The following is a 14,268-nucleotide window of genomic DNA, read 5'->3' on the forward strand; positions in this document are numbered from 1 at the left end:
AATTTTAAAAAAAAAAAAAAAAAAAAAAGAAGAAGAGAGAGATTGACTTATTACCAGGCAGCACCCAGCACAGAAACACCGATGGCAATCGCGATTCCAACGGCCGAGAAGGTGTAAGGCGAGATATGCATCAATGCCCGTGACCAAGAACTTGATGCTCCCGCCATCACGGAACCAGATTACCAGACACAATTCGTCAAGGGGGAAAGATCTTTTCCTTCCTCCTCTTCAAGACTTCAACTCAGTTTAGAGAGAGAGAGAGAGAGAGAGAGAGAGAGAAGGGACGAGGTCACGAGAGCGAGAGGTAAACGAACACCGATCTTGATTTGATTAAAAAATGATTATTGTATGAGGGAGGCCTCCGGAGTCCGAACCTGGGTCTGGAATCTGGACATGGACGGTTCAACCTTTCTAATTATCCGACTTTGCAAGGTGGGTCGATCGGAATTTACCGGTTCAGGTTGCATGATAAAATCGTTTAAAATTACATTTAGATCCCCCAATATTTTCTATTATTAAATATGCATCCCAATTTTTTTAATAATTACATTTAAATTCCCTTGTTTCCATACATGCATGAAGTTTCATAATTGGAAGCAGATCCTCTCGAACCACACTGGGCGCTCAGCGTGCATCTCTCAATAAAATAACAAAAAAATCAATGAAACTTCTTAATTCTTACAAATATGTAGAAATCTTTATTTCTTCACTATTCCAAGTTCTAAGGTTTCGGCTGATTCCAATTTTCCAATACAATTCAAATTGGGATCAATGGTTAGGATATATAGGGTGAATTGTTGTTGTTGTATTCAAATCGGAATCGATGGAAGCTAATCTTGTGTCCAGATTTAAAGTTTTCAACCTTGAATATAATACCTAGTTAGCTACCACCAAAATAATTTTGACAATGTGATATGCTTAAAGGGTGGTCATTGATGAATTTCTGCTCATGCATACAAAACTATCACTAGCATCTGTTTGATTTGTTTGATATTCACCATGCAGCAAGTAGCCCTTTTTTGCAACACAATTCTTTGCAGCCTCCAAGAAAATAGATGCAGGGATGATCTTTGATGGATGGATCTGTCAAATAGTCCCTTGCTCAGGTGGCTGGCAGCATCCCTCCTCTCGAAGAGGTCTCAGGTTCGAGACTTGCTGCAGTGAAAAATGGCGCTATCCATGGATTTGCTGTGGTCCAGGTCCTGCCCCTACACGAGAGAATTCTCACCAGAAATCTTTACATGAACATGAACCATGTGTGAAATGGTGGAAGCGAGTCCGGTCCCTGACTATTACTTCCCTATTATACAGTCTAGATATCAACTTTGCCACATGGTGGCAGTCAACACACATCCTGAGATTCTTCACTATTCTAATTGTGACCCCCGGCCCTGAAGATATCAACCCAAATGCAATTGCCAATTTCTCACTGTGCCAGTGAAGTGCAGTCTCTTTCTCCTCCTCTCCAATATCAAGGAAGACCTCTGTTGTGTTGGGCACATACCCAGATAACTTCAACTCCTGAGTTATCTCATCTAACTTTGAGTATATCTTAATGGACTCAGGGTGGGACTGGTCTCCAGCTACAAACTCATGAACACCACCATTCATCTCTATCAGACTACAACCTGGGATCTTCTTGATACCCCTGTCCATCATTGTTTCCCTTACTTTTCGCACATCATCCCACTTTTTGCAAGCTGCATATATATTAGACAGTAGAACATATACAGCTCCATTTTCAGGTTCTAATTCAAGTAGTCTCTTAGCTGCCATTTCAGCCAGGTCTGCATCCTTGTGAACTCGACAAGCACCAAGAAGAGCACCCCAAACAACAAAATTCGGTCTTATTGGCATTTTTGTTATAAACTCCAGGGCTTCTCTTAGCTGTCCTGATCGACCAAGAAGATCAACCATGCATCCATAGTGAGCCACATTAGGCTTAATGCCATGGAGTATTGTCATTCTAGAGAAGAGTTCTCTTCCCTTATCCACCATGCCTCCATGAGTACAAGCACAAAGAACACCAATGTAGGTTACTTCATCTGGCATTATTGAGGCTTCAATCATCTTGGAGAACAGATCAAGAGCTTCTTTCCCATGCCCGTTAACAGCAAGGCCAGAAATCATGGCAGTCCATGTAAACTTGTCCCTTTGAGGCATCTCTTTGAAGACCTTTAATGCACTTTTTACATTCCCACATTTGGAATACATGTCTATGAGAGCATTTCCTACAAAAACATCAATCTTCATCCTTTTCTTGTCAATGTAAAGCCTAATCCATTCCCCTATCTCAAGTGCCCCAAGATTCGCACAAGCCGTGAGTATACTAACCATTGTGTACTCATCTGGCTTGATCTTTGCAGCCTGCATCTCACGGAAAATCTTCAATGCCTCTTTGAAACGGTTGGCCCGTAGATACCCATCAATCATGGCTGTCCACGAAACAAAGTCTCTTTGGGGCATCTGATCAAAGTATTCTCGAGCTTTGTCAAGTTGCTCTGAATGTGCAAGCCCAGATACAATGGCAGTCCAAGAAATTACATCTCTAGCCTTCATGGTCTGGAACAGCTCAAGCGCAACATTCAGTTCCCCACATACTGCATGCATGTCAATCAGAGCATTTTCCAGTTTCAGATTAGATTTGACCCTTTGGTCTTTGACATACTGATGAACTCTCTTCGCGGTCTTCAAATCCTTCAATTTAGCACAAGCTGATAGAACTGAAACTAAGGTAACTGAAGTGGGCAATACTCTCTCTTTCTCCATCTCATTGAAAAGATTCCGTGATTCTTCAAAGTTTTTACTCCTGTTGTAACCAGAAATCATGGCATTCCAAGAAAGCACATCTCTTTTGGAGCTCCTATCGAAGACTCCATGGGCTGTTTCAATATGACCACACGAAGTGTACATATGGATCAGAGCATTTTGTGCAAATGCATTAGAATCAAAGCCAAACTTGAGGATATGAGCATGGAACTCTCTCCCACAACAAGACGCTATTTCACGAGTGAATGCCTTGAGTAAGGAAGGAAATGTGTAGTGGTCAGGCCAAAAACCCTTCTTTAACATTTCAAAATACATTGAAGCTGCAAGAGTGGAGCAATTTCTTTGAGAATAGCCTTTGATCATTGTGTTCCAAAGAAAGAGACTGGGTTCATGAATTCTATCGAATAGAAGGCGGGCATAATCCATATCACCTGTTTCATGGGTGCAGCAGAAGGTGATGATTCGGCATTGTTCGACGGGATCATGTATGAGACCAGTTGTGATCAATCGAGAATGGACCTGTTTGAGTTGTTCCATAGATTTACAGCTTGCCAAGAGAGAGAGTGGTGGGACGTACTCAAGGGTGGGATTACAATGGGTGTGTTGGGAGAGAACACTGGCATAGAAACAAGTCTTCCTGGAGATTTTGAGGTTTGCTGTAAGAGTTCTACTTGAGAAGGATAAAGATGAACAGAGAATAAGGGCATGGGAAAGGATTGAGGACAACATAAATGAAGGGTCGAGCTCTCATTCTTTCTGATACTCAGGTCTACAATCTAGTTCTGGGCCTTCTGGGTACCGATCACAGATAAATCCATGAACTGATATGGCAGTGCAAACACCACGCGCAGATCTGGAGCATGGAACCTGGAAGCTTGAACCCAGTCGGATGCCTAGCCATTTTTGTGTCAAAAGAGCTACTTTCTCTTACTATTGTCCAAATCCTTGAGATGTGAGGGCAAGCTCTAATACCAATTTGCTTAACCAAATATATTAAGAGCCCTGCGACTAGAAAACTGTCAAAATCAATACCCATCAAACCACTGGGATCACAAACTAGTCATAGGCAACCTGTTGCAACAAACCATTCCATTGAGCCAAATCCCACATACTCCCTGCAAGGGCTTGCTTACCACACAACCAAGATCCCTGCCATTGCGTGGGTACTTTGTAAGAGGTTTAGGTCTCATGAGGCTCACAGAATCTGAGTTAGCATTATGGGTTTTATAATTTGACATGGGTTTTCATTTGTCAAAACCTAAACAATTCAGGAAAGTCAAATATGGCGTGATTTGGTAGTTCTGGATGAACTGCTGGAGTCATCTCTATATCAGTTTTCTAGAGATTAATCAATAATCTTCCCAACATTTGAAGTACTTCTGCAAGATTTTTTTTATGCATACAGCACAACCAAGTCTGAGAAATCTTCATGTCTTTATTAAGCCTGACAAAATTGGATGAACTTGATAATATAATAAAATCGATAATAATCAACTATTCATTTTATTACATACCAAAAAAGGATCTAAAATAATCAGTTGCTTAAACTGACAAAGTTTGATTATTTCATTTTCAGGTGAACAATGTTCTACTCCTATGACTTATCAATTGAACTTCACTACATATATTTCTCATCATCCGGTTCCCAAATAAGTTAGATATTGCGTGGTGTGGTGGTTCCGGATGAACTGCTGGAGGCATCACCTGCTGTCTGATTCAAAGCTGATCCGGTTGCAAGAGTCCCTTTCCCACTCCCAACAGCCGCAATAGTATCCGTTTCAGCCAGCACTGGTATCTTAACAGCTGCTCTCTTCTCCATTTCCTCCTCTAGTTCGTCCTCCCTACGCAATGCGGTGAACTGGGTATCCAAAGACCTTGCCGCTCCTAACCATGCGAAAACAATGACCAACAATACTCCTCCAAGATAGGGAGTCGAATTTGCCAGTGATCCAAATGTCAATATCATGAACTGCTGGATCAAAGCTCCTCCAGACTTCCCCAATGGGTTGCAGACAACATCAATGGCTGCCTTCCCTTTAACCTGCAAGCATGCAAAGTAACCATCACGGATATGAAAGAAAAGAATCAGATTAGCAAGTAAAACTACAAAGATGGAGTGTCTTAAGCACATGCCTTGGTTTCTTCATCCAAAGGAATGTAAGCCATTTCTTTGCAAGGATCAAATAAACTATACTTTGCACTCTTACTGAAAATGTTCTGCAACGCACCAACATACACAGCTGCAAGCAGAGGAGTTATTCCAAGTTTCCCAATAATGGGTGCCAGTGGATCCCCAAATAAAATGAGAGAGAAGAAGCCGGCTCCTGTGAGTAGTAGCACAGAGGGTGTGATTTTGGCTGCAACTCCCCACCCATATCTGTCAAATATCCATTGACTTAACAACATCATGGTGAAAGTTGCTATCCCAGTAGCAGTCGAGAAATCGCCCATGAATGACGAATACTCATTAGGGCTGGGAAACTGCAAAATTGCATAAAAAAAGTGATGGTAAGAGACAACTGCATTGGTGGCATGGTAGAAAAGGAGAACCAATATCACTTTCAGTTCACCTGAGCCTTGAGCTTTGATTTCCAAGTGACCTCAACAAGGTTGATGCTAATACCATAAGCAACCACCAAGGTGGCTAGGTCCCTCACATATTTTGAGGAAACTAAGAATTTCAAGCTTTCCATTGTACCCATTTTTGGCTTCGCCTGCAGAACAGTTAATGTCCATAAGCTTTATACAGAAAAATAACCATCAGGTTCTTTTTCCTTTAAAACAAGGAGAGGAACTAAAATGTCCAAATCAACTGCTTAAGAAATTGCACCACCAGACACAAATGCTTTAGGTCTAAAATTGTGAAATAGGCAACTTCATGTTTTGGTTTAGCGATAGATGAACAACAAAAAAATAAAAAATAAATAAAAAGAAGAGGAAAAAGATGGTGCAATACAAGGATCACCAGATCTGAACTTATACGTGTTCAAATTTAAGCCAGGGTTGAGCCAGTCCCTCAATTACAACAGCACCTAATAAATCATAACTGATCCATATCCAATTCAGGCTTACCAAATTGGACTCAATTACTACAATTACGATGAACGTGCTGGATATATATTGACATGGCAAGGAGAAAAACAATGCAAGTTTCTTGTTTCTTGTACATAAATACACTGGCATGGATGGATTATGTGAGGCAAACTCAAACAATACTAATGTGTGTGCTCCAGTACTTGGCAAAAACAGTGTTGGACTGTTGGTATCAGCTGCACTGCAGTTGCCAGTCTAACTAATCATGTACATGTGTGCAACTAGCCACATGTTTCAATTTAAGTAATTCAAGTGAAAAAAAGAGGAGCCAAATGGGTAAGGAGCAGCTCCATCATGTCTGTTATAATGCTTACCTTCTTCTTACTGCTACGCGTTGGAAGAGGAACAAAAGTATTCACCCACCAGTAGAGAAAACAGATTGTAAGGCCCATCACAACCACGATACCCATCATTCCTTTCAAGGAAACAGCCCATCCATCAACTCCAGGACCCAAGTTCTTTCTCATATTTGAAAAGTACTTCACAGTTCGTCCCGAGAAAACAAGGGCCACGTTTGCTCCAAGACCAAACAATGGGTAGAATTTTTTCGCTTCATCAACAGTAGTAATCTGCAATTGAAAACAAGCAGCACTATAATATTGCAGCTCTGAGTGCCGAGAATTCTAGAGGAATTTAATGATGGAAGTCCAAAAAACTATTGCTAGAAATGTAGCAGCAAGAACTTGTGACACCGGGAACACATAAAATAAACTTGATAACATCAAGATACTACCTACAGTTCACACACTGGAACGGTGTTAAGACTTTTAACATCCTTGATAAGAGCCCATACCATGAAATTAACAAACTAAAAGTTAAAAAAGAATTTGACAGAAAACCCAAAATACAGCAAAGAATATAATTTTAAAATTAACATCCCTTATCACTGTAATTCCTTCTTTCAATTCTTTTATGATGTGGGTAAAATTTTTCAAAAAAAGCAGGCAAAACATAAAGTACAGTTCACTCTAAAGACAATGTTTGAGAGTGGTTAGTTGTCATGAGATGAAGCACTAAGACTTGGAATCTGAAAACTACTTAGATTAGAAGTCAAAAAGCAATTTTAGCTGCTTAAAACCCAGAAATCTCATGACAACCAATACTTAGCCACAAAAATTTCAACATCTAAGGCACTATTTTCCCCCATCTGCAAGTAGTGTAAATACCATGTCTGCTCTCCCACATCACCCCACACCCCACCCCCACCCCCACCCCCCCCCCCACCCCAAAAAAAAAAAAAAAAAAAGAAAAAGAAAAAGAAAAAGAAGAAGAAGAAGCTAAAAATGGACATAGAAACCACATTACAAATGGACAGACTCAAGTTGACTTGAAAGTTTCATATCACTCCCTTTCCTTTTAAAACACGCCAATGACAGCCTTGGATTCACTAAAACAATAAGCAAAAACCACTCTCAATATAAGGAGATAATTACTCCCTACAGCAAACATTTACCAGAAGTCAGGAATAGTTAAATGTTCCACATACAGTCAAACAATCATAAAATGGAATCACTTAAACACATAAAGAACCTATATGGATTTATTCACCTTTCCATTCTGTTATGAAGGGGAAGAGAAAATTTAAGATAAGATTCTTTTTTTGCTTTTCTTCTCTTTTCAGAAAAAAGAAAAGAAATAATAGAGCAGTTATTTGCATCCAGTTAAGAAATCAAGGCACTCATATCAACAATAAGAATGAGAATTCATCAAATATTCACAAAACATATGAAATAAATATAAGATTATCAACAAATATTTTAAGAAAATACCCCCACAAAATCATTTCAACAAAACCCAACGCCCCAAAACATCAAGATTCTGCCTTTGTATCAGTCACGCATGAGGAAAAACTAAGAACTTCTATTATAATATGAAAAAGATGAGACTCGATAATGAACAATACAATTGACGACAAGAACTCAGATTATAAACAGAAAGAAAAATGAACAAGAATAGCCAAAACAAAATCCAAAGCGCAGAAACAGATCATGCGATAGCCTCACCTGGTTGGCCAAACCCCAAAATAAAACTGAAATCACCACACTTCCCCATAGTTCAGCCATGACATAGAACAAACAGAAGCTCCAAATCCTCAAGATTGCAACAGGGCCAACGAACCTCGGGCCGAGCGAAGCCACTAGCTTATCCGCGAGGGCTGTTGGGTGGAATACATTGCTAAGTGGGTAGAGAACAAACCCAAATGCTCCAAAGAAGGCTATGAAGGGAATGATGACGGTGTAGAAGAGAGCCTGCTTAGATAATACATTAGCGAGCTTGGTGTATAAGAGCATGAATCCAATGGCCATAGGCAAATTCACCCAAGTCTTCAGAAATGGTATAATCTCTGCACTACTCCCTTTAGCCGTCACAACCAAAACATCTTTTGTATCTCTGAGTATTGTATAATTGAATAGAATACAAAAGAACATCAAACCAAGGGGGATAATTTTCTTGAGAGTCACAAACTCGATACCCAAGAACTTGGGCTTTTCCACACCCAGTAATGCTTGCCCATCTGCTGAAGCCGCGGCAGCTGCTTCTGCTCTGCAGATATGCAAATTTCTACCTTTTGTCCAAAACCCATAATTTTTTGACACACAACCAATATTTCTTTGGAACCCATTAACTGATAGAGAAAACCCACCAAGGTCTTTATTGATTCTGGTGTTGATACGGTGTCTCAACCCCTGTGATGGATTTAAGAACCTCGTTCTAGGGTTTGCAGGTAGAGAAAGAAGCCCTTTCGTCTGAAGGACAGCCTCCATGTCTCTCAAGACCCTTCAGAAAAATTTCAAGCTTTCAGAAGAACATGAGGGATAAGGTGGCGAGAAGTTAAAATTCTCAAAGAGGGCTTGCAAGGAGAAGAGTTTTCCCCATCTTTTATAGAATTCAATCTGGCAAAAATGAATATATGATGAGAAAAATCCAAAGAAGGAAGGAATAAAAAAATCTGAAACTTGGCAGTAATGAGCTTAAACAGATAAACAATCGTTAATGGTCAGCTTTCTTACTAAATCTGTGGAAGAAGAAGAGACTGTTTTCAGAGTAAAACCGTATTAAATGTGGTCGATCCCTTCACTCGCAAAATGAGTGGAAAATAACCAAACGGTCAAAAAAGATCCAAAATCATCTCAATTCTCCGTGGCAAGCTCGTGATAAAAGGAAAAAAGGGTCAAAAAGCTCCATACTGATTTACTAAAATACCCTTAAGATATTATCAGATAACATAACAAATTGACATCTACGGTCTAGATTTGTTGCGCATCTAGGTTTTCGATGATACATGGTTGGTGGTCCCCATTGAACCCGGAAGAAAGAGTACCTGAACGCACGTTCTTATCTAGGGAAAAGTTGTCTGTCATCGGATTGAAGGGTATATACATGGGAACAGAGTGATCGACATGGTTGTGTATTTCTTTAATGACCAAACACCCAACATCTTTCTATACAATGACACATATGTCCCCACAAGGCAAGAGTTAACCTGTTACTAATATTTTTTTGGGAGGAGAGGATGGTTCAAGCAGTATAGAGGAGTGCATCAATGAGCCTGATGTTCTTCATCCTCTCAGATGCGCTGGGTGTCTAATGTAGCATTCAACAGTTAAGAGGATCTGGGCACACACTCTAACACACTGACTGCCATGTTGAAGAGGATTCTAATTGTGCATCAATGAGACCGATTCTAATATGGATCTAAAAACTCAGCAATTCTTAGTTTTTTTTTTTTTTTTTTTTTTTTTTTTTTTTTTTTTTTTCTCACGAATTGGCTAGAATTGATATCAATCACAGTCGATTTCAATGCGAAATGACCGATTCAAAAATCTAATTTTGACTTTTGAAACATTGGGTATGATAAAATGGTATCATACATTAGATGATAGTTGACACAATATGTTGTTTATCTTGGAATAAGAGAGATGAGAGTTTTCAACAAAATAAATAAATAAATAAATAAAAATAAAAAAGAAGAAGAGAGAAAGAGAGAATGTAGGGAAGAGTGAACTGGTTTAATACCTATTTCGGAAGAGAATTTTAAGGACAATAATTAGCTTTTTCTTACATCATAAAAGTCAATATAAATAGGCTTTGCACACGGTTACAACTTACTTGATTAAAACTATAGCCATAACCCTTAATTAAATAACTGCATCGATTATAAAATGACACGTACATGTCTTGTAACTTACACAACTAATCCATACAAGACTAACACATATAACATTTTACAGCAATATTTTACTATCATACATTGTTGGCAAACCGGGTTTTGACTAAGGAAACTAGGCTGACTTTGGTCAAAAGATTAGAAACCTAGTCAAGAGTTATGGAGACTCATCATGTATTAAAAAACGACAAGACTGAGATCAAATCATACCGAGTCATTCAAGACTCGTTTGTTTTGCCCGAGTCACAAATAAAACGACCAATTATGGTCAAAAGTTTAAGTCTGTAAGTTTCGAACTAAAATATATTCTAATGATGTTAAATGTTCAATGACTGAAGTCTTCTGTATTGAATCTAACGACTATTGAGTGTATACATCAAAGTTTTAATTAAAAAAAAACATGATTCATGACCATGACATCTTCAAGTCGGATCTTATCACTTTCATCTAAGAGACAATGATTGATGAGCTTTGTAAAAAAATTTGAAAAAGAACACTTTTATTGTATCTTGTCTCATGAAATTTATTTATTATTATTTATTTTGATTTAAAGAGGACGAGTCGAGTCATAAAACCTAATTTTCCAATAATGCTGTCATACGCACATAACAACTCCCCCCTCTTAAGTTTTAATCTTGTCGTCAAGATTGAGTTTTGGAAATTACTCACTATTTTCCCACATGTTCTCAGAAAGTGAGTTTTGGAAATTACCTGTTGGAGAGAATGTAGGGAATAGTGAGTTAGCTTAATGCCTATCTTTGTATGGGTTGGTTGTGTGAGTTACAATATTAGTCTTTGTATGAGTTACCGTTGAAAAATCTCCCGTAAGAGCCCATATAAATAGGCTTCTCACATGATTGCAACTTACTTGGTTAAAACTACTCATAGAAACCTTAGTTACATAACTGCACCTATTATAAAACGACACCTACATAACCCAATAAATCAGATTTTGGAGCTCAACTCTCTCAATTGCCACCACCATCACCACTATATGTATTTTTGATCTATTTATAGCAGCGTAAATATTTTTTTTCTTCTAATTTTACCATACAACATTTTTTCATACGAAAATATTTAAATGAATAAAAACACATAAAAAAACCCAACTCAGAAATAATAATTTAGAATAAAAAATGTGTCATATGCAGCTTTTAACAAACAAGCATATTGAATCAATAAAGAGTTAAAGATGTATGAAAATCATCTGCAGCCACTACACCAATGCAGTGAGTATCGAATGGCTAAGGCCCCTTGGGGCACATGCCCACATGCTCACCATATATCACTGTTCACTACAAAAGATATGGACTCGTTAAAGTATTCTAGATCCTACAACTCTCCAACGCGTTGAACACCTAATACAGCATTTGACAGTTGAAAAGATCTAAAGACATCCTAACACATGGATGCATATTTCAAACTCCTCCCATCCATCAGAAGCTGGATTAGGCGTCCAACGTATTGAAGAGTATCTTTTTCAAATGTTCTCAGTCCAATTGATTTTAATCTATTCAATGGACTAGATTTGATTTTTGACGACACTGAAAAAGTCATTCTCCACTCAAGTTTAATGTCCAAAAGTGGTTTCAACTCTCATGTTCTAAAACGAGTGGGTATTATAAATTAGAATATAGATTGAGAGGTATGGATGATTTAAGTTTTTAAGTGTTTAATGGGATTCCAACACACCATCTGTGGCTCATGTGCTGTGGCCTGTGGATGATGCTTCCACGATGGTTCCCAGATTCTCCACGTAGGCAGTTTTCGGTAAAAGTTTTGCTTCCACAAACCTGAGTGTGGGTTTTGAATTCAAAATCAATGGATTTGGTTCCATTATTTATATTTTTTGGGTTCTCCAGGTCCATCCATTTGAATCCTACCATTAGGGGTGTCAATTCCTAAACCGAACCGGTAAAACCGGCCGAACTGAACCGATAACAACCCAGACCGAACCGAACCGAAGCCTTATTGGTTCGGTTTGGTTCGGTTTCGAGTATTGTAACCCCAAAACCAAACCGAACCGCACCGAAAACCGGATGAACCGGAAACCAAACCGAAATCGGCTCAAAACCCAGACCGAAACCGAAACCAAACCGGTAAGAAACCGAAACACTCCAAAATTCATTAAAAAAATCAAAATTTGAATAGTTTTGTATACATTTGTATGAAAAATCGAATCCAAACTAGACCAAAAACCAAAACCAACCCGGTTACAAATCGATTTAAGAAACCGAAATTCAACAATTCATCATTTGGTTGTTTCCTAATGGCTCCATACCGCTTTAAAAAACCGATCCAAACCGAAATGAACCTAATAAATCCAAACCGGTACCAACCCGAACCCAAACCGCACCGAAGCCGACACCGGACCGAAACCGATAAATCCTTAATGGGTCGGTTTCGGTCACTTCCAAACTCACACCGAAACCGGTGGAACCGGACCGAAACAGCACCAAACCGGACCGTTGACACCCCTACCTACCATTTATAATCAATGGAATTGTTAATTTAATGGAAAAGGGTTTCTTAAAAGGAAATATGATCCTTGAATTAGTGTGGGACTAATGAGAATGTGAGTGAAAGCATCAATAGGAGTGAGATTTTTACCTTTTATGAGAGGTGGAGTGGTCATTTCACTTCCCATTGTGCTTAGGCGTAACGCCAACACTGTTTTTTAAACTTCTTTTTCCCTTAATTTTTTTTTTTTAAATTTATGAATTAAAACCTAAAAGAAATTTAACTAGTCTACAGATTGAGTAAAAGGTGTCTCTAGTTTGGACAGATAATTTTGCCATGTGGAAGGGTCAAATGGTAAATTTAGATCATTAGATAATTAGAAGATACTAGACAATTCACTGGTATGTATTAACATATATTCCCGTGGATGTATATGCATGTATGCTTACAATTATTGTGATTATTAGTACCTGATCTCTTTTTTTTATTCTCAATGCTCTGTTTTGTCCATCGGTGAACTCCATTTGTCCGAAATGAGATGTAAGCAAAGGACCTCGCATCCTATTTGGTCCCAAAATTTCAGCCTAATATGATTTACAAACTAACAAAAGTTGTAAACACCCGACCAAAGCTGATTATTTGAAATGTAGATCAAAAACATTTTCCATTAGCAACTTCATGAAATTTTTAACGGAATAAAGAATGCTACTTCCTGACGAAGGTACTCTCCTAGATACAGGGGTGTGGAATGACCATGCTGCTTCATGCTTATGATGGTCGCACCAACATTTCCATTGACCTTGCACTCTTGTGTGTATCTGTGCCAACAGGTAGCATTCCCTTACTCTTTTTTAACATATGTGAAGTAATTTGAAAGCGTCTAGTTAATTATTCATACATTTCAATGTATTTTCCCCTTTGAACTAACCTAGTGAACCTTCCTGTATTAATTTTTATTTGTTTTGAGTTTTGATAAAAAAAAAAAAAAAAAAAGAAGGAGAGGGTTCTCGAAGCAAGCAGCACAAGAAACCCACCCAAGAGATGTGGTAAGATTTTTTTTTGATAAAGATGTGGTAAGATAGTATCATAGATTGAATGACATCGAGGACATTACATATGAAGAGGAAACACATAAACGAAAAGATAGGCAATATACCTAACCCCGATGGCTCAGAAAACTTTTTCTAGGGCTAACCTTTTTTTTTGTGGTAAAAAGGACTTACAAGTTTCAAATTTACAAGGATCAGATTTTCCTAAGAAATTCATTCATCGTGATCCATCGTGACCCAAGACAATAGATAGAAGAGAGGGTGGGGAAAAAGGCGATTCCATGTGAACCATCCCATTCAGCCACCGATGAAGGAAACAATATATTGAAGTTGTAGCAACAAGGGGAATTGAATAAGGTTCAGAGTTGTGAAGATTGTGATGACTGAACGCATGGGCTTAGGTCTTCGTTTATGGAGATTGTAAGATTCTTCCGTTGAGTTGCAGCTATCACCACCATCCAACTTGCATTGGATCATATGATTTCTGTTTTATCCTTTTTTTGCAAGTCAGGTTCATTATCTGTGACAATGCACCACTTGCACCTGAAAAAATCATATTTTCTGTAAGGTTGTTGTTAGAATTTCATCTTGATCTATAATAATGTTTAATTTCTAATAAATAAGGACCAAGAAACTCAAGTATTGCAAGCCTCTGCCCCTCCTCATTCCTTATTGCATGGTTGTAGTGATGGATTTTTTCCTTTAGCTTTGTACTTTCTCTTTTAGCTA

General features: G+C 38.4%; 3 protein-coding genes across 4 annotated transcripts in view; all 3 read right to left on the reverse strand.

The window, feature by feature from the left end:
- Positions 1–322, reverse strand: part of LOC122076371 (V-type proton ATPase subunit c''1-like) — a 6,252-nt gene extending 5,930 nt beyond the window's left edge. The window contains exon 1 of the mRNA XM_042641674.1: positions 55–322. Within this exon, the coding sequence (XP_042497608.1) occupies positions 55–167 (113 nt within the window). The 5' untranslated portion in view covers positions 168–322. The remainder of the gene's footprint in view (positions 1–54) is intronic.
- Positions 323–781: 459 nt separating this feature from the next.
- On the reverse strand, positions 782–3,864 carry LOC122077403 (putative pentatricopeptide repeat-containing protein At3g15930). Its single transcript, XM_042643348.1, has one exon. The coding sequence runs from the start codon at positions 3,496–3,498 to the stop codon at positions 1,225–1,227; it is 2,274 nt and encodes a 757-aa protein (XP_042499282.1). The 5' UTR covers positions 3,499–3,864; the 3' UTR covers positions 782–1,224.
- A 358-nt stretch (positions 3,865–4,222) lies between these two features.
- LOC122077244 (plastidic ATP/ADP-transporter-like) lies at positions 4,223–8,973 on the reverse strand. 2 transcript variants are annotated; one of them, XM_042643129.1, is made up of 6 exons: positions 8,874–8,973; positions 7,866–8,756; positions 6,177–6,431; positions 5,340–5,483; positions 4,903–5,250; positions 4,223–4,810 (listed from the first exon to the last, which is right to left on the reverse strand). In XM_042643129.1, the coding sequence occupies exons 2-6, from the start codon at positions 8,625–8,627 to the stop codon at positions 4,424–4,426; spliced, it is 1,896 nt and encodes a 631-aa protein (XP_042499063.1). In that variant the 5' UTR covers positions 8,628–8,756; positions 8,874–8,973; the 3' UTR covers positions 4,223–4,423. The 2 variants fall into 2 exon arrangements, with proteins under 2 accessions (XP_042499063.1, XP_042499061.1); XM_042643127.1 differs by having other exon boundaries at positions 7,866–8,927.
- Between the last annotated feature and the right edge of the window lie 5,295 nt (positions 8,974–14,268).

The sequence above is a fragment of the Macadamia integrifolia genome, chromosome 4, assembly GCF_013358625.1.
Source record: "Macadamia integrifolia cultivar HAES 741 chromosome 4, SCU_Mint_v3, whole genome shotgun sequence".
In the NCBI taxonomy this organism is placed as follows: Eukaryota; Viridiplantae; Streptophyta; class Magnoliopsida; order Proteales; family Proteaceae; genus Macadamia; species Macadamia integrifolia.